Here is a 21,540-nt window from a genome sequence, read left to right on the forward strand (position 1 = left end):
TTGAAGGGACACATAATGGTATTTTTATTGGCCTGAACGATGATTTGCGCAAAATTCATTGTGATTTTGTTTTATTGTCAGTTCAGTTTGAATTTGCTAAAATCTACTACATTAAACATTAAATTTTAAAATAAATGCTTCAAGCGTTAGCAATAATTATTTGATCCGTATGTATGTGTACAATAAAAGTATATCTTTAGAGTTCGTTTTCTCTTTATGGTTTACGATTTTTTTATAAGGTTTTATTTTGCCATACGCTCCTGGGCCAAGTTTCTCTGTCATTCAGAATCATCTGGCACACTAAGAGCTGCAATTCAGCGTCAGCGTCCTTTTCAAAGAATGCTATTTATTTTACATTTGAAGATCACTTGTAGAATTATGGCCATCTGTTACGAAATCTTGTTAGCACCGTATTTACCAAAATATTTTCATCAGTGTTCACTTCTGGAGGTATGCCACTTTGTTATGAAATTGTGTTAAGAAATTTTGGAGTCATTTTAATGCCCCCAAAACTCGTTTTGAAATATATATACCTTATCGACACAGAGAAACAGCTATCGCAAAACCCCAATTTGAATATAGCTAGATATGCTATCTATTTATATGTTCCGAAAGGTATCCCATCTATTCCTAAACTACCCCGAGTAGACGCAAAACCAGACAACCTAATTTTACTTGCGCGAAACCGCAATTAGTGTATTAATTGTAGCTGTGGATAATATTGTAGCTAGACAAGGTATTGCAGCAACAACCACCTAACGCAGAAAAATCAACAACGAAAAACGCAAAAACAGTTGGCCATTGAAATTACCTCTAAGTGTTACCAGTGGGAGCTTAGTCATATGAAAGTCAACCCTTGCACCATGACTTGTTAAGCAAGCCAATTAAACGCAATGTTAGGTAGCATCATGCCAGGTCTAATCGTCGCTCGCGTTCTCTTCTCTTTTCACTTCTACCTGTGGACAGTTCGTTGGTGACCGTTATAAGCCGCGAGGTGTTTCTAGACGAAGTCGAACTTACTTTCAATGGATTAAAAAAGCAAACAAATAGTTCTTAGTTTTTCGCAATAAATAAAATAAATCTTTTCTTAAGGAACATTCTCATGATAAATAATCTATGCACCTCCTCACGACCCCTGTTGTAACCAGGAAATGGGTTACGTATATCGCTAACTGTATGTCTTATCACAAAGATTAGTTATCTATATCTATAGTAAAATTAGTTTAGCGGTTCATCAAGATAGAGGTAAGCTTGTGTACTAGATTGTCAACACGAACTGTATAATAAAGTATACAGACCTTACTCTGGACTGGAGTGATTGTCCCAAGTAAAACAGATTTGGAATAATTTGGGATACACGTTGGTAAGTTCCACATAATTTAAACTATATACAGGTGAACGTGAACGTATTATACTTGTACAGGGCCGTATGTAGGATTTTAAAAGTGGGGGTGCAGCAGAGTGGTGGGGGTGGGGGCAATATGATGCCCGAGTTACTGAGCGCGGAGCGGCGACCGGCGAAGGCAGGGAGCCCGCGAGTGCCACGCTCGCGCAGCGGTGAGTGGGTGTGTGTGTGTGTGGGTGTGTGTGTGTGTGTGTGTGTCCCACCGAAAATTTTGAAAATTAGGCTGCCACAAACGCGTTTTCCAAACGCGTGGCGCCCAATAGCCTCCACATAAGTGATATAAGAAAGTTTTGATCAGGGCAAACGAATTAGGTACCTATTGGCGTGTGGTTGCCATTAAAACCGACCGACTCATCAGTGCCTTAAGAGAATCACTGTGTGGTCATAATGAAGTGTATTATTTTATAATTGAAAGGTTGTCAATTTTTTTGAGGGGGCGCCATTTCTCGGGGCGCCTTATTTTTTGGGGGGTGCAATGTACTCCCTGCACCCCCGCTAGATACGGCCCTGTACTTGTAATCTGATACACGTCGCAGTGTTTAGTTCGTATCTGAGGTTACGTTGCACCATATGTAATGGAATGAAATAGGGCATATGACATGCAGCGTACAGATGGAAATTGTGTCCTGACAGCGGCGGTACAGCCTACTCTTATTTCGAATTCTAACTATGTAGGGTTCTTATACGTGCACACCAATGTGTACATGGGACCTCGGGGGTTTTTTTTGTCCCATCCCAATGACTTTATGTTGTCTTTTGTCAGGCCCTTTGTCCTAAACGACTGACAACGTCGGAAAATCCTCATGAACTTTCTCGACCAACAGCATGGTTGAACACGAGACTTATAAAATCTAAGCTAATTCATGACTTGGCCGAAGGTCATGCCGACTACAAGTATGGTTGTCATGCACAATGTAGGATATGTGTTTCTTTAGAGTGTCCGACACTTCTTCTTTTCACTTACGTTACAATTTAATTCTACTTTATTACTTGCCCGGTGGCTTCTTTTTTTGCTATTTCCCAGAGGTTACGTCTATACGATAACTTCGGTATCATGCAATCTGTGATTACATTAGCCCTACTGCCACTGTGTCTAATGAGGGATGCCGTGAATAATGTGTCATCCACATTTCATGCATATGACCTGAGTTGTAAATAAACTGTTTTGTTCTATGTGTTAGAATTTTAAAAGCGAACTATACAAAATGAAAACAACCTATACATCCCAAACTTAACTTGTTTACGTTGAATGTCACTGATGAGAAATTAAACCAAATATTTATCTGTTTTCAATTAGATGTAAATGAGCACCAGAATGCCAGCTTACAGACTTCTAATAAAGTCAGCAAAACAAGTAGTACAAGTAACAAACAATGGCTCCCGGATGCTGTATGGAATAGATATGAGTCGTGTTGCTGTTCTCGAATCTTCTACTAGTCAAGGATTTAGTATTGTTGTTGATAAGTACGTTCAATCAATACCATTGTCAGTTTATTTACATATAATTGTGACGTATGTTTTACCTGATTTGAATCCGGTAATTAATAACGGTATTCTCCTAAAATAAACTATATTGGAATATTACCGAAAGAAAAAAATCATAGCGATGCACCACCAATAGCTCTTTTTGCGCGTATCTATCCATGCCAACACAAACTCTTTGAACCAACATATATTTTTCCGTTTTTATATTAGAAATATTCCAAAACTTGAAACATTCAACAAATATAGCCATTAATATATGAAATTAACCCGGGATATTGTTTTGTCTCTTGGCTTTTTATTAAAATAAAATTTCAATTAAAGGTGACCTTTATTGTAAATTAATCACAAAGACAAGTCCCTGTTCTTGAAATCAATTACAATTACAAATTAACATCAAAACAAGTTTGTAATTAATAAACTATAACAATTACTAACTGGGGGGCACTTGCACCCTCCCTACCCCTGCAAAAAGTTTCGCTCCCCACCCCCACCCCCTGTGAAAAAAATGTCGACCATAAAAACGATAGATATACATTGTCTGTCAATCTAACAGCATCCCTGAGAACACTTCCCCCCACCCCCGTTGCTCTGAGCTAGTTACGGATATGCATACTAATGGAAAACACCTACTGATTTATTTAGGGGATGTAATTGAGTGGAAATAGTAGTTAGTCTCTGAGCAGAGCAGTATAGTACATCTCCAAAGTCCGCAACTATTTAATTCCCGAAGAGTTGTCTCCCGTTGTCTCTCCTTTTCTGATAACATCTGTTAGTGGGTGCATACTCACTGAATAATTCTACAAATGGCACTTACTAAATGAGTTTCATACTTTATATTAAACATTGTTTATTCAGTGATGGAATTATAGTGGACATAGATACGGATGACGTCATTATGAAAAAATATCGTGAAGAAACATTTCAGAATGTAATTGAAGCAACAGGCAAGAGTGTTATACCAGGTTAGCACTTTAGTAGCTTTTAAAAATTATTTTTTACTACTTTAATCTCCACAAATAGTTTGCTTAATTGGTAAATTTAATTCTTTAGGTCTGGTTGATGGCCACACTCACCCAGTGTGGGCAGGAGATCGTGTTCATGAGTTTGAGATGAAGGTAAGTAAACTGTGCAAAACACTACCGTGGCGATAATTTTGCAAAATGACAGTTATGGATTGTATGAGGAGTATACAACTTTCGCCAGTAAACAGTTCTAATACAGTTTGTCCAATGTTAGCTGTCGACTAGTAATCTGTTCAGCCCAGTGGCGGATCCAAGTGGGGTATAAAAATTGCCTTAATGTTCGAGTCCATCATTTGTGCGGGACAAATCACCATTAAGACCCCAATATCTCAAAGTTTCTCAAAGGAGGTTAAGTAGCCGTAAAATAGGACTTAACTCCATTCCATTTCATTTCTTGGAGGAGGAGGAGGACTCTCACCTACAAGCCGAACCAAATATCATGCGTCCACCACTGATTCTTCTGGCGCTCTTTCGGCTAAGTAATTAATTTTTTGTAGTTAGCTGGAGCAACGTATATGGAAGTACATGATGCTGGTGGGGGAATACACTTTACAGTAAATCATACATGTGAGGCTACAGAAGACAAGTTACATACACTCTTTCAAAGCCGACTGAAAGCGATGGCCAGAGCCGGGACCACTTTGGTGGAGTGTAAAAGTGGATATGGTCTGGATACGGAAAATGAGATGAAAATGTTGCGGGTAATAGATCGTGGAAAGAAACTTGGAGGGATTGATATCTCCAGCACATACTGTGGGGCTCATGCAATTCCCAAGTAAGTGAAAGCAGAAAATTCTTACAATTATTAAAAACCATATTTTACGATACAATGGAGTATGAATCATAATATATCAGTGTCGGAGTCGGTATTATTTCTTCAGAGAATTTAGAAAACACAACCGGCAGAAATACGCGATACAGAGTATGTCCCACGGAATACAATCAACAGAAGTGATTGCATCTTAGCATCGATAAAAATAGGAAAGCTTGGATATGGCTGGCTTCTAATGAAAAGTATTTTTTTGAATTTTTTAAAGTACGCCCAATAGCCAGATACCCCATCCCACCCTTCCACCCGTTCTGGGCCTGTCACTAATCTTTTAAAAACTGTTCACTTAATGTCTTATTTTATCCAGAAACAAAACTGCCTCCGAAGCCACTAAAGATGTTCTAGAAAATCAAATACCTGCTATTAAAAGTCAGATTGATGACCAAAATCTGAGTGTAGACAACATTGATGTGTTTTGTGAAAAGGGGGTATTTGACGTTCAACAGTCACGAGATATTCTAAATGCCGGGAAACAAATTGGACTTAATATAAATTTCCATGGTGATGAACTCAATCCACTTGGTTCTGCAGAGGTAGGGATGAGCATTGGGCAACATTTATCTCGAAAATTCTGTAAATTAAAAATGGACTAACTAGCCCAACTAACGTAGCAGGAATACCAAATGTCTTTGATCAAAAAAAGTGTCTCATTCGCAATGAACAGTCCCTAAATTTTGTGGTCGTAATCCTTTTTTACCAGAAGCTATATCTATTAAAGGATTATAATTGCTGAATTTTCAGATGGGAGCAGAGATTGGCGCTACAGCTATCAGCCATTTAGAAGAAATATCCGACAATGGAATACTGGCTATGGCACGTTCCAAAACAATAGCAGTAATACTTCCTACTACAGCATATATCCTACGGTTAAAACCACCTCCTGTAAGACAGATGATCGACACGGGCGTGCCTGTTGCCCTTGGCTCAGATTTTAATCCTAACGCATATTGTTTATCAATGGTAATTAATAAATTATAACTAAATTTAAGTGTGTCTGTCTATTCCTAGCTACATTTTAATGATCGATAAACAAAAATACACACCTTTATCCGACAAGAAATGAAACGAAATATGGCTTAACGTGATATTTTTTTGCACCAACCAGGACAATGGAAAATGGCATACGCCATATGTAGGATATTTTGCCACAACGCGGCGTACACGCCCATGAGAAGTGAAATGAAATGAAAAGATGTTTAACGTCCTACTCGGCTAATGAAGACAGGCTCGCGCCATCCAGTGTGCTATGAGGGAAATTTTCCCCGGGCCACGCCCATGACTACACGCTGTTCCTTGCCAGATCCTCCGCCCTGCATTCATTATTCAAACCTCAGTGTGCTCTTTTGACAACAGTTTCAATGATGAAGGTTAATAGCATTCCTAAAATTATACATTTAAGGTTTCCAAAATGTAATATAAATAACTGTTTTGATTGGATCCATATTTTCAGCCAACCGTTATGCATTTAGCATGTGTTAACCTGAAGATGTCAATGTCTGAAGCTCTTTGTGCTGCTACTATAAATTCTGCAGCTTCATTGGGTAGATCAGACACACATGGTTCTATAGAAAAGGGCAAACTGGCAAATCTTGTTATAATAGATTCTCCAAAGTAAGTAAAAAAATGAAGTGGGGGGGGGAGTATAAAATGAGATTTAATTTCTGAGACAAGCATACTTCTATGATTAATGTACAACACAAAGAGTCCCAGCGTTCTCTTGACTCTTCTTCTATTCACAACTGTCTAGGGTTTTTTGACATACACACCAATGTGTACACAGTTGGACATGGGTTTTTCGTTTCATCCGAAAGACTAGGCTATTGGCAACGGATGGCCGGAGAATGCCGTTATTTCTTCTTGGTCGGAAGAAATACGGTTCTTCCGTTATATAGCGAGAGATCTTTGTCCAGATAGTAACATCTATCCCCACTTTCCAAATAACTACAACTATTAACAGTTTTTTTTAAACCTGTGCGTCAGTATATATATCCAAAAATATTAGCGCAACCGTAAAGCTGCACTACTTTAACGGTAAACGATGAAAAGATAAACGGGATGCCGACACAAACTGATTTCATATAACTTTTTAACATTTTAAAGTACTTTCGTCCGTCTTGTGGCTATACATCAATAATCTTACATGCAAGTGAGTTCATGTTGCGTATAAATACATTCATGTCACAAAAATCCATATAGAAAGTAATAAAATATTATAACAAGTGTTTTTTTCTAATTTCAGATGGCAACATATCATCTATGAGTTGGGTTGTCACAGTGAGATCATAAGTTACGTGATATGGCATGGAGAGGTTGTACATTCTAAACGAACGTTAAATACTAGTATCCTGTAAAGCAGGAATTTTTACATTTACATTTTATTCATGCTAAAGTTGCTATTGATCTAACTCTATAGCCTGTTGCGATTTGTGTGGGATGAAAATAGTCGTGACAATTTGTTACTGAATTTAGTCGAAATACTGTATGGGCAATAGTTTCAAAAAAATTTTTTTTACAATTTAACAAAAAAAACCGTAGTGTTTAAAATAAAGGTGGAAGGGGGATTAATCTTAGCATTTACAATGCATATAATATGTTGTGTTTAATAACAGACCATTGATTTGTATTCCATCTGTATGTTTGTGTTTTTATTGTGCTCAATCTTTAAATGCCACTCAAGGATTGTATTAAAGTTTTAGCTAAAGTCAGTTGTATTTGATATATAATCCAGCCATGGGCCAATCAATGTAATTAAAACTAGATTACCCTGTTGTCTCTACGTGAGTTTTATACGACAGCTTTACGCGTTGTGTGTTATGTGTGGTTATAATGTGTCTGACTGAGGCGATATCTTCAACAATCCCATGTACTTTGATTTAAATAATGAAATCGGAATTTAAAGTTCTCTATATGTTTTAAACGATCCTGTGATTGTTTCTGATTGTCATGGTATTATTATTTATCATAGGGACGTGTCGAGGTTTGCTGATACACGGGGTCAATTCCTCGATCGTATGCCCTCAAGACTCAAGTATAGGGCCAATTAGTCAGGACGACATTTTGTTTTATATATAAAAGAAGATGAAATAAACTCTTTGTTCAAATTAAGTAGGCCAGCTTTTACACCAAAGTTAACAGCGATATTTACAAAAACTTAGTATTAATTTCACTCTTTGATAGGCTTCCTCCCTGAAATGGATGATTGGTGCCATCCCCCGCCTACCACCCCTCACCATTGCCCACCGCCCACCGCCCCTCACCATTGCCCACCGCCCCTTAATGCACAGCGTACACAGATATGAGCTTATGCACTCAATTGTATCACGGTGTACTGAAGAGCAACTAGTTCAGTGGGTAATTGCGTAATAAATGTCATGTCCATGCTTGGGATGGAAAATATAAGTCCATTTAAAATTCAAAATGGCGTACTAAATGTACAGAGGAGGGCATTGTGCAACATATCTTTTTAGAAAATGACATTTTAATGTGACACTAGTGTAATGTATTGGGTTCTGTATAATGTTTCAATAGAACGTCTTTATTCTTAAATTTATAAAGAATGGGGTTCGCACCTTGACCTGATAGGGTGGGGCACGGAATGAGGGGCTCCTACTACTGCTAGTAGGAAACGTGGCCGAAAGATACCTATTCAGTGACTATATGGACACACTTCAGTTTACATGATCACTTGCGGGAACTTATCCTGGCAAATCTCCACGGTTCATCTCACTTCTTCATCAGTGAATAAATTACACACATGATTAATAACCTTTACTTTGCCGGTTACTAATTTACTACTTTAGTTTGAATAAACGTTTAAGGGTATTACAATCTGCATTAAGGTCTTTCTACAATCCACCACATAACCTAACCCGTATGTAACGTAAGTTAATATATATTATCCGTCAGATCATGATCTTAGTGTATGACGAATATCGCATGTATAATGTTTCACTCAGTCATAACATTGAATGTATACACCTTAGCTTAACGTACATGGTTGAGGTGTTTCTCAGTGACAGTTGTAATACGAAAGGCATCCACCAATAGCGACAGGTACAAAGAAAAGATCGGCAAGTATGGTGAATAACCCATGCCCCAGGTAAAATACCGGTCACGTGATTAGGGAATACAACCTTCACAACCTCTGTAATATAAGATATGATCCGAGAGATATATACCTGAATAAGAAAAACGTCATAGGATAACAAATATAGCTTTTACATCGCCGTAATGGCGGGTAAAGGCAAGGTAAGTCAAATGTTTATCTTTTCAATTTATCATTTTAAATATTTATTTTGAGAGAGGTATCAAAAGCAGTACAGAGGACAGACATTAGTTGATTGATATGGGGACACTATAAATGAAAACGGAAGTATCAAAAAAAGGTTACCTCGATTAAATGATTGTCGAGATTTCGATTAAAAGATAGGTTATTCTCCGAATTCAGAAATTACGACATTCCATTTAAATGATATTATATATCGCTATAGCTTCGTTTGAAATCCCAAAGATATAGAAATCAACCATGCGTGATCATGTATAAATGAAATGTTTTTGCTTTTGTCCTACCCTTCAATAAGTGCTAATTAACACTTTTCCCACGCTAGATATTTTTATAGTGTGTCAACGGGTGCTGATGATTGAGAAAATTGAGCAGGTCGTAAGGTTGATACTGTGTTTTTCAATATCACAGGTATTTACAATAGAACGAACAGTTGACACAGGCTTAATACGATTTTAATACTTATACCTGCATAATTTTCTGAACTTTGTTTAAATTATTAATCATGTTTAAGACTATTCATATGGCCAGATCTCTTTGTTAATTAATAACACGCCTGATCAACTTCTACATTTTATTTTGACCCAAATGACAGGTCTTGCACCTTTAAGTTTAAAATAAGCATACATCTGCTAGTATTCTTCCAATAATAAAAATGAGTACATTGATAATTTGGAAACAAAACAACGAAATCTATATATAAATAACAAAAGAATATTGTTTATAAGTACTATGAACAAACAATCTGTTATATACAGATTATCGATCTTTATGTTTAAGCGATCTTAACTAATCATCCAAGTGTAAGTACAAATATTCATATAAGACTCGAATTAATATTATAAACATTTAATACTGATGCCCAGTAATATTGCATAATACTCAATTGATCATAAGGTGTGTGGTTATTGAAGAGGGTTTGGGATAAAGCCTCGGAGACCCAGTCAATAGCATCTACAATATTGATAAGCTCATATAGACAATATCAAATAATCAATAATTTTATAAACAATACTACTTGTAAATAACTCATAGTAACATATATGACCTAATTAATGACATTGGGATGTTTTCGTCACTGATGCGCCGCGAGCAGATAAAGACAATTTTAATGTATTCACTTTACAGGTGATAGGCGAATCGCCCCAAAATAACTAACCCACATACAAAGGTGTTATTATATTTCTTAATTCAGCGCTAACGTGGTACAATTTGTAAATTCTTAAGACAACTCTTCCAATATACGTTTCAGATTTCCTCATAAAGGGGTCTTCATCAAGATTTGTCTGTCCCAATAACGAAAGAACGATCCATCATGACAGAGCCATGCACATTCCAAACATTCTCTTAAATGTATATGCATAGAATATAACATTTTGCTTTACAGACCACTGCCAACAAGGGGAAGTTGTTATCTTTCTGGAAGAAGAAAGAGCCTAAAGATCCGGTTGAAAATGAAACGTCCATAAAAACAGTAAATCGGGACCCTGGAGTCTTTAATGGCAAAGACAACCTCGCATTTGAAGCATCAAACACGTCACAGGTAACTCAGTTCAGTATTAGTTACCCCGTTAAACTTAAAAATACATTATGGGAGATTAATGACAGTTCCCACTATAATAGTTAAAAACTAGATAATATAAAGGAGATTTGCTGAAAATGTCAGACAAATTGATCCACTCTGAACCGATAATTTAGCGATTGGATTTTGGGCCTAGCCTCGATCATCATTACCAAAGTCGGTACGATAAAAAACATAGTCTCGATTATCCACTTTTTGATTTAATCATCAATGAGCGTTGAGCAGCAGATCGGGTTCTAGTAAATATCGCAGGCTAGCGATAACATCGAGAGTTGATTATGGTCTGGATAAGTTAATTAATGTCTAATTAATAATTTAGATAACATTTCAGGCCTAAAGAAAGAACTGCAATTGGCAGATTTAGCTCTTGCATAATGTATGTTTAAGTATATAACAAATGCCGTCTTAAGCTAGAAACTCCTTATAATAAATACTGTCCTAATCTAAACAAGATTTTATAACAAATACTAGTTGATAACAAATACTGTATCCAGCTAAACAAGCTTTCATAACAAACACTATAGTTTGTAACAAATACTGTCTCAATTTTAACAAATTTTCAATGGACATGCATCGGACAGTACCGGGGTCGAAAACTAATGTAACTCCAAATTACAATTTGAACAATCCCATACAGACGTAATTCAAGACATCATCTTTTAAAGCACCACGTATCAACGTTAATGTAAATTACCATACGTTAATCTTACAATGACCGATGTATTGTTTTAACTTTATAAACCTTTATCTTTGGTAATGTCCAATTCTATATCCATTTCTCGGTGTAAAAGATCCGTTGACAGTCAGAATTTAATTGCTTTCGGGGTAAAATTTACCCCCATAGCACACTGTAGCGTATGCCCGCCTTCATAATCCCGACTGATACAGAAAAGTGAGATGTTGAACCCCATTCCATTCATTTATTCTTCTCCCAACATATTTACTGATAAAATGTAACCCAATATCAAAGATTGCTATGTAATATGTGAATTATTAGAGCTGATTGGTAGGATTTTTATAACTAGCTTGTGTTGTATCCCTATAGTAAATAAAGCTTTCGTTTTACTTTTACATTCCATATTCAATCCTTGGTTTTAAATTTCCATCTCTTTAAAATATTTTACAGGGTTCTTTGTTTACCGTTACTACCACCGATGAGCGTAAACAGATATTTGGAGAAGATGAAAATGTCGAAAGGGGTAATTGGACAGGACGATTTGATTTTCTCCTCTCCATGTTGGGCTATGCTGTTGGCCTTGGAAATGTGTGGAGATTTCCATATCTTTGCTACAGGAATGGTGGAGGAGCTTTTCTGCTTCCTTTTGTTATCATGATGGCAATTATAGGAATACCTTTGTTTTTGTTGGAATCAGCCCTTGGACAGTACTGCAGCAGTGGCCCAATGACCTGTTGGAGGTTTGCTCCGTTGTTCAAAGGTATGTCCATATCTTCTCATTTGTAAAAGAAATCTCAAAAGAAAGTGTGCATAGTTGTTCGGATTTGTTGAATCCGGGGCACAGAAGTGTAAATATTGTCGTGTAAGCTATTCCGTAACTGCTGGAGTTCATAGATATCCTGGATATTTTTCCTCCTAGCGGACCTGCAGTTCAGGATATCCATAGCTGTCTATGTGGTGCTTTAGTACGTACATGAATGTTAATTGAATATTTTGCGCATGAATGCCAATTATTGTATATTTTGTAACAAAATCCCATAAAGTTTGTTTTTACTTACAGGAGTTGGAGTGGCTATGGTTATAGTGTCAGCTTTAACTAGTATATATTATAACATGATTTTAGCTTGGGCACAATATTACTTATTTGCATCATTCACCAGTGAACTTCCGTGGATGTCATGTACACAGCCATGGAGTACCAGGGGTGAGGTGTTTGTCTTTTTTTGTATTCCATTCATGCTTAGAACTTTATGGTAGTTAGGTTCACTGTGCTGTCCTATTTTAATTCTACCTACATTCCAGTGACTTATTTCTAAAGTTTATCGTTGAAAAAGTCCCGTGGACACCATAAAACCAGCTCAAAACTGTTATAATTGCATAGTTATGATTTGGTGAAAATTACAAAATTGAGTATTTTTTAACTTTGATAGTGAAATGGCAAAATTGTGTTGGTCGACAGTTTTATACATAAAAATTGGAAACCAAACGAAAATAAAACCAAGTTTAATATTAATTATACTGCTGAAAATGGTTTTATGCCTAAGATGTATTTAGGATGAACCACTCTTTTTAAAAGATTTTTCTTTTTTTGTATAGATTGCAGTATGTTATTACCACTAGTAAAGACGTGTGATGGCATTGCTTATCCTAATGGTACTTGTTATAATAAACAAGAGTTTGTTGGTATCTGGAATAACACGTTATTTACCAATGTTACAGGAAGAAGGCGCATCTCTTCTTCAGAGGAGTATTGGAAGTAAGCTATATATCGACACTACAAATACAAAGGAAAAAGATTAAAGGATGAGTAAAGGTTTCCTAGTTGTTGTCAATAATTGAATTAGCATTTACTCATGTGGTGACTTCGCATGCATTCATCTATAATTCTTAATACTGGTTAGGGGCGACTGTGCTAGTTGATAAATATTAACTAACGAGAATGTGGATTCGGCCAGTACATAATATAAATCTTTACATCCTTACGATATTGTATTCAATATTTCGAATGCGTCAACGTGTAGACCTGTTCCGATTCCAATTGAGAAAGACAGTTGACAGTTTCTGAAAATATTGTCTATAAGAATTTGCTGACACTCGGTAGTTATATCATTTTAATGTAACAATGAATTCCGGTATCGTTTGTCCATATTCTTATATGTGTTGTAATTATATATTTGCGATATATCATCAGAGATTTAAAAACAAAGAAACACAAGAAATAATTTCCTGTGGTAACTGAGAAATTGTTATGCAATAAGAAGGCTAGGAAATCTGGCATAACTGCTCTTTTAGAAGATCGATTTTTGTGTACTTCTTTGGAAAACAAAAATAACTACAAAAATATATATTTAAACATCAATAATTCCAGCTAGTTTTCAAGTAAATGGTGGCTAAGCACGTAGGTTTAAGAAACAGGAGTAATTTCTCTTCCATCAATAGTTTCAACTGTACTGAACTATAGTAATGCATATTTGACTAGGACTGTGGTTCCGAGAAACATCTGCGGGTGATATTTGCAAGATTAATTTGGGTAAATAGGGTTTTATCATATTTATAAGATCATGCCTTTTTCTAGTTCGCAGGTATTAAACATTGCTGATAAAATAGACGACTTTGGGGCACCAAAGTGGGATCTTGTTTTGAATCTCATGCTGGCATGGATTATTTGTTTTTTCTGTTTAATAAAGGGCATAAAATCTACTGGAAAGGTAACTATACCCGTTTTGTTTTTGTTCAAAAAAGACGCAAGTCTTTATTTAATGTAGGAGGATTATAAATTATTTCCAATTTTGATTATTTGTAACCTCAAAAATAATTTACACGTTAAAAGCGCTTATGAATGTCTTCCGTGGTCGGTAAAAACATAATTTTCAATTGCCGGAATTAGACTGTAGGGCAGTTGTACTGGGGGTAATCAAATTATACAGAGATGGGGACAAATCAATTTGAAAGAGTATAAGAATGCTGTGTCAAAATACTTTACTCTAAATTGCAAAGGTACAACTTAGATTAGGTAGCAAGGCTAATGTTTGGCTTTCGAGAAGTAGGTTTAATGATATCTTAAAAATAGTTTTGTTGAAAATTGAATACGCTAATTTTCCTAGTAAGTGTTAATACCTCTTTTACGAAACTCAATTCAATTGTATGAGTTACTTGACAATCATTCACCACTATAGCGTGTCATGTTTATCGACATGGTTATCCAGACACTTATGGTCAACCCCACATGGAATCTGATATTTTTTATTTCTTTAAAAACTCATCACAGAGCATTGGAACTAGAATAAAGATTATTCACTCATGTATATAGGACTTCCCGTTTAACAGAATTGAGGTTACGAATATGAATATTCTATTTCAGGTTGTATATTTTACGGCTATTTTTCCATACGTTGTTCTACTAATCCTTTTCTTTCGTGGTGTAACACTACCTAATGCCATAGAGGGTATTAAATATTTCATCGTTCCAGAGTTTTCAAAATTACTAGATGCAAGGGTAAGATGTGTGTTCTTTTTCTCAATCGACCGTCTTGCTTGGGTTGTAATCATTATTGTGGTTGAAATGAATAGAAATGTGTTTAACGTTCTACCGTTCTGCACCACCCGGACTGACGGACATACGGCATGCAGTGTGCTATGAGGGAAAATTTGCCCGGAAAGCGGCGTTATTTTACGTGCCCACCAATTTATACACATCCAAACTGACTAGACGTTGTTCCTTGGAAGTCTCTCCGCCCTGCATCATTGATAAGGGATAAAAGGTTGGCCAACAGCAGGATCGATCTCGGGGCTTTTTTGCTAATGAGTCACAGCCTCACCCACCGAAACTATTCTGGTTTACGATCGCTTGCCTAAGCTCGCTGGTTTTCTAAAAAATTAGAAATTAATTTCCTATACCTACCTTCAAACCCTTATTCCGTTTTCATTGATAATTCAAACTGATGTCTTGATATACTAACCCCCAGATCACGGGTTGATTCTTGACAATGTAGTCAGACGGTTATGCAATATTGAGATTTGATTATAAGTGAGTTTTGTTTTAAAGGTATGGAAAGATGCAGCTAACCAAATATTCTTTTCAATGGGCATTGCTGGTGGCGGTTTGATGACTTTATCCAGTTATAACAGGTTCCACAATAACATTCTCAGGTAATGTTAGTTACTGTTCTGTGCTATGGAGGCTCTTCATGATTTGGAGTATTATTTATTCTTTTTGTAAACAACTGATTGGTCATATTTTTTAAATGTTTGTTTTGAGATTCATTGTCGTGCTTTAGTCGGTAAAATGTCAAATTTTTGTTTCCTTATGACGTGTCAGTGTCGTGGCATTCGGGACAATCGAATGTTTACATATGGACGTCTTATATTCCAATTTACAAATGGTACTAATCATTTAGAAGTTTTCAGAGTGCTTAACACTGCAGCACACGAATTACCAATACTTCATTTGATATTTCATTTAATCTGTACCAAGCAAAGGGAGATAACTGTAGGATTTTTGTTTACATGGATACACGAAATGAATCGTTTGTTCGGATTTTGTTTTAGAAATAGTTTTTATAAATTTTATCATATGTTGTTATTTAAAGGGATACATTAATAGTTTCTTTGGGAGATACGTTGACCTGTATATTTGCCGGTTTTGTTATCTTTTCCTTCCTTGGCTTTATGGCAGGAGAAATGAATGTTCCTGTTAGTGAAGTTGCAAAAGATGGTAAGTAACACATGGTCCGCTCTTAATTGACCTACCTTCCATCATTATAAAAATAGTTATAAAAGAGGCAGCTTTTTGTTGGTATTTGATGTTTCATTATGCTGGCTAGAAAGGGGACATAATAAAAATTTTGATAAACAAAGATCGCATGATGTGCTGTTTAAAGAGTAATTAACCGAAGACATGCCATAACAGATTTTAAACTAATATTTACAATTGTTATAAAAATCAGGATATACGATCGTCATTCAGACAAAACATGTCAATATTGATATGCAAGTATTGTTAGTTATGTATATTGTTGATAACCACTGGTTGAAACGGTGTAATATGATTCCATTAAAGACTGACAGATTGAGGGTCTTTATTAAAGCTGTGTGTCCGATATAAACAACGGGAAGCACCTTATATTTCGGAGTGACGGAGGTCTTTCGATAAATAAACAATCTGCTACTTTCAAATGTGAATCACTTGGGAAATTATAACAGGCCTACCTGACAGTTTTATACCCAGTGACTGCTATATTACTAACTTTTTCCCAGACTATAATTACTGGGTATTGCATTAATACCCAGAGCTGCCGAATTCTCGAATCGGAATGAAGTCTTCTCAATATCAGTCTTTAAAATCATCATTTTAACTCTTAATCTTATATAGAGTTTGGCCTATCACTTTATAACAATAACACGTCAGATCAACTCAACCCAAATTAGCTTATACAAGTAGCTATTTGTCGTACTTTTATTGGAGTTATTCCTGTTCTATCAACAGGAGCTGGGTTAGCCTTCATCGTCTATCCAGAAGCAGTTTCAAGTTTACCTGCTCCGCCAGTTTGGTCTATATTATTTTTCTTCATGTTAATCTTACTCGGCCTCGATAGTCAGGTAAGTACTTGAGTTATCTCCCTTGTCATTCCTATTGTTTAACCCCAATCCCACAGATCCTGTCGCTCGTATCACGAGTATCGGTCCCTGTCCAGAGTGCGACAATTTGAGCAGCGTGCCTAGGTTTTTCATTTCGAATACAAAGATTTATTGAGAATAAAATTACACTATGAACTGTAGATAAATTATGTCGCATGCTTGTTTTCTTAATGTATGAATTTATATTTGGAAGAAATAACAGATATGATATATGAACGTGTATTTATAGTTTTCGAATATTTAATACGACACTTTTTGTTTCTTCTACAAGCATCTAATTTCTACACTTTATATATTTTCAGTTCGCCATGTTAGAAACAGTATTAACGGGTCTGATGGACCAGTTTCCTCATTTACGACCAAAAAAAACTTATATTATAGCTGCTATTTGTGCAGCTTTATTTTTAATAGGATTACCTTTAACTTGTCCCGTAAGTTAGTATTTCACATGTGTGTTGTGTTGTGAAGCTTCTTTGTAAAGCCGAGGTTCATTTTATCTGCAGATAAAGAGAATATTGTTCTAGAAAATTATAAATAAGAATTTATATAATTCAAATTTGACACTCATCATGTCACAATGTGGCTATTTAAAAGGCATTATACATTAAGATTATACATTGATTGGGTTGATTTTTTCTTTAAGGGTGGGATGTATTTATTGCAAATGATGGATAGTTATGTTGGAGGTTGGACCCTCATGGTAATTGGTTTCTTTGAGTTGGTAGCTGTTGTTTTTGTTTATGGTAAGTGTGGACTCCAATCTGAATACCAGAGAGCGTAATATAAAGATCATGCAAAACGAATACTAATGCAAAAAGCAAAGATGAATTAATCAAAATTGGATCTCTATTTAAAACTTGCAATAAATTTTATGGCAATGATCTCATTATCTTCTGGTATAATATTCAATGTTAAACATCTAAAACAGGGGATCAGGGAAATTTGTTTGACAGACATTTTACCTTTTAAAGATGTGACAACTATGACCCGTTTACTGATATTATTCTATGTTCTCTGACTCTAGGTGCAGATAGATTTTATAGTGATATGGAGTTAATGATGGGTAAAAGACCAAATATATTTTGGAAGATATGTTGGTACGGCCTAAGCCCGGTTACAATTTTGGTAAGTATTGTATACATTAACCCTCGTCTAATTATCATGACAACTTTCCGTGTATTTGAATCTACAACTGGAATCTATTATTAAATCATGTCAAGTCGCGTTTCACCATTGCATGCACTTCCTTTGTTGTATATTGTGTGGAGAAGAACAGAGATTCGCTTGTTTTTTAAGCTGTTTCGTCCCATATCAGTTCACTTTCTTGCGATGAAGGAAACGATAGTGGCGTGCATGAAACAAAGGTATATTAGCCATATTTGTGTCTCCAACTCCAACAGATATGATGTTTGTGCCCACCTGGGAAATCCCTCTTCAGTGGCTGTGTTGATGCGTGCAGAAGAATATGCCGTTAAACCTCGTTTCATTAATTACAATGTTCCGGTAAATCCATCTAGAACCAAGATAATCCAATGTACTATAAGGGCAATTTTCCAACTATTAAGGGTTCTTTTACTGACGGCTACTCGACACCTCGGTGTATGATCCTATCCGAGAACTAAACGTTAGCCCTTGTCAACTGTCGGAATGCAGTTACATTTCCTATGTTTGATCTCCAAGTGGTATATGTTTAAACCAATTTAAAACAAACATCATCGTCATAAATTGAACATTTGACATTAGTAGAAAGATAGTCTAACATTGCAATACATGATACCAGCCATGCATGGATGCATAGTATTATTTTTAAATACATGTAACCGGATTTGAATGGCAAGAACTATTGATGTTCATATAATATATGCTATGATATTGCTAATTCACTTTTTATTGTCATTCTAAAAATACAAATTATGTAAATGTTTTCATGATAAATATTTTCTTTAAGCGGTCTAAAGATACTCAAAAAGGGCGATGAAACGTTATCCAAAGAAGAACGAGATAATTTGAATAATTATGAAAGGCCCTCTACCCACTTTTTCGCAGCTCCCTGAAATAAACCAAGCTGGTCCACCTGTTTCTACGGTGGCCCATATACGACTTTTAAATATTTATTAGTTTTGGGTTTTGTTTTTTAGTTTTAGGTTTGTTTTTTTATTTCTCACCTAGGTGAAAACCTTTTCACCTCGGTGGAAACGTTTTCACCTAGGTGGGAACTCACGTGTTACTTATAATAGGTCTCGTTTTCATGTGTACAAACAGGGCGGTTCCAAAGAAGAGCGCAAATTAACTACACAGAAAGTGACCACGAGTATGACTACATTCTGAAAAACAAGAAAAGTATGTCATTCAGCAAAAGTGACGGATCCTGCCCGAAAACAAAAGATATTTGAAATAAAAAATACATAAAACGATTTGATTGATTAATGTTTCTGATATTTAATTAATTCCTTTTTTTTAGTTTATATTTTTCTTCACGTGGGTTGATTATGAAGCATCAACGTATGGTGACTATGTTTATCCTGGTTGGGCGGATGCCATTGGTTGGATAATGGCCTTTGGTTCTATTATGGCAATTCCTGTATTCATGTTCATAAAAATAAATAACGAAATCGATTCCAATACCTTACTTGGGGTAAGTAAATCCACAATGTAGATAAAAGAAAATAATTCGGTTTTTTTACAATTCTAAAAGTGATTTAGCGTAAAATGAAGAATTTAGTAGATCGGCTATTTCGATTAGCGATGGAGCAAAGCTCAAAACGTACATATGTTTGTTTCGGCTTATATACTAATTTAAGTTCAAATTGTGGCTTAATTAGTCGACGGTGAAACACAAAATCGGTTATATCTCACTGGCTTTATCTGTAGGCGTAAATCTTTCAAAACAAATCCATAGGACCCATGACATCGCATTATGGTTATGTCATCTCAAAGGCGCAGAAGATAACAAATTAGACTATACGTTTTCGTATAAACCAGTTCATTCTTCATAAGAATTATTTTTATATACTCAGGTATTTTTAGACAACACTATTTGCATTGAAATAGCACACGCTGTTTTACTATAAAAGGCTGTGAAATTAATTGACTACCACCGTTCTTTCATATATAGCATACAAAACTTTTAACGGCGTAAAAATGTTCATACTCGATAATTTATTTAATTGCAGAAATTACGGCTTTTAACGATGCCATCTGTTGAATGGGGACCAGCTCTTCCTAAGCACAGACAACTGGTAGATTATGTAGATAATTTTGAAGTCGATCCGTGGGCTGCAATGCGACCAAAGGCATATTATAACAATGGATTTTCAGATCAACTTACGAGTTCTAGCAAGGTAAAATATGGACCCGACACTGTGTGGAGATATGTATTTCTATATATCACTCCTATTTGATTTTAATATGCCGCTGCGTTCACATTGTTTAATGTCGAATCGTCTACACGATTCTTCTCACCTTCCGACTGGAATATAATATGATCTACGTTTTTGTTTAAATTTTGGCTCTGAAATGTTATTTTTCATATCTCTGCCTCATATATTTTATTTAATATTTCAAAATCCAAAACAATAATCCCCGAGCAACAAACTTAACAAGACTAATAAACGCCCTTCATCATCGCGTACATGTACCTTGGATTTTTTGATTTTTTTTTAATTAGTGTTAGTGTATCTTCTATCAATAATTTACCTCAACCATGAATGTTTGATTTTGTTTTGCAGGCAATGAGCGATATCTCCCTCTCTAGGTCAGGCATATCTGGTTATTCAGGAGCCTCTGTAGCCACTCAAGCTTCTTACGAATCTACTGTATGATCCATATAGACCTAAGTTTTGTATATAGATAACATTTCATATGTAAATAAGCAATATTTTTTCACATATAATGACTGTGTTATATTTTTGTAAATATTCCATAGATAATAATATTACATGAAAATCTTCAGATACATAAGTACGAGGAAGATAGTAATGTTTTGGGGGGGGTTGCATATTGAAGTTATAATGGTCATTTTTAACATTTAATTTTATTTTAAATATATTATTTTTTTATGAAAATGACAAAACGTCCGTGTTCATACTTTTTGTATTTTTTATCTATGAGAATTTATATGTATATGTATTTTTCGATTTTAAATGATTAAATATGTTTTATTTTTGTAATTTAATGTAGCATTTAGTTATATCCGCTTATCTTTCAATCTGTAATAAAGTATAATCCTTGCGGAGAGATTCATAAAACAAACAAAAATACACTCCTTTGTGAACACCCCGGTTGTACGTGACAAGGAGTAGGGTCGCCTGTCCATCCTCGTGGGTTTTCTCCGGGTCCTCCGGTTTCCTCCCACTGCTAAAGACCCCTACGCGCAAGCAAATTATTGAAATAAAATTAAACCATATGTTAGTCCCGAAATGACCTAGTTTGTGTCGAGTGGACGTTAAACCCTCTCTCTCTCTCTCTCTCGCTCTCCTTTGTGAACATTCCAAATGAAAGGTATCGCATGTTTGATCTGCATAGTAGTCTTGGTAAAGGATTGCCTGTCGCTGTTGTTTTTATACTTGGGAGGGTTGGAATGGTTTAACGCGTGCGCGTTAGATTATAGGGTCTGCCACAAG

At 35.7% G+C, this 21,540-nt stretch overlaps 2 protein-coding genes across 2 annotated transcripts; both read left to right on the top strand.

Moving 5' to 3' along the window:
- Positions 1-1,228: 1,228 nt before the first annotated feature.
- LOC126827218 (probable imidazolonepropionase) lies at positions 1,229-7,284 on the top strand. Its single transcript, XM_050556458.2, has 9 exons — positions 1,229-1,363; positions 2,703-2,869; positions 3,746-3,852; positions 3,941-4,005; positions 4,410-4,687; positions 5,049-5,274; positions 5,483-5,701; positions 6,192-6,352; positions 6,981-7,284. The coding sequence occupies exons 2-9, from the start codon at positions 2,709-2,711 to the stop codon at positions 7,090-7,092; spliced, it is 1,329 nt and encodes a 442-aa protein (XP_050412415.1). The 5' UTR covers positions 1,229-1,363; positions 2,703-2,708; the 3' UTR covers positions 7,093-7,284.
- Positions 7,285-8,788: 1,504 nt separating this feature from the next.
- Positions 8,789-21,087, top strand: LOC126827853 (sodium- and chloride-dependent glycine transporter 1). The gene is made up of 16 exons (XM_050557422.2): positions 8,789-8,989; positions 10,411-10,566; positions 11,732-12,041; positions 12,342-12,485; positions 12,878-13,037; positions 13,857-13,989; positions 14,643-14,777; positions 15,327-15,430; positions 15,871-15,995; positions 16,767-16,879; positions 17,221-17,349; positions 17,562-17,661; positions 17,943-18,043; positions 19,380-19,553; positions 20,092-20,259; positions 20,647-21,087. Exons 1-16 carry the CDS (start codon positions 8,972-8,974, stop codon positions 20,737-20,739), a joined length of 2,163 nt encoding a protein of 720 aa, XP_050413379.1. The 5' UTR covers positions 8,789-8,971; the 3' UTR covers positions 20,740-21,087.
- Positions 21,088-21,540: the final 453 nt, after the last annotated feature.

The sequence above is a fragment of the Patella vulgata genome, chromosome 7, assembly GCF_932274485.2.
Source record: "Patella vulgata chromosome 7, xgPatVulg1.2, whole genome shotgun sequence".
In the NCBI taxonomy this organism is placed as follows: Eukaryota; Metazoa; Mollusca; class Gastropoda; family Patellidae; genus Patella; species Patella vulgata.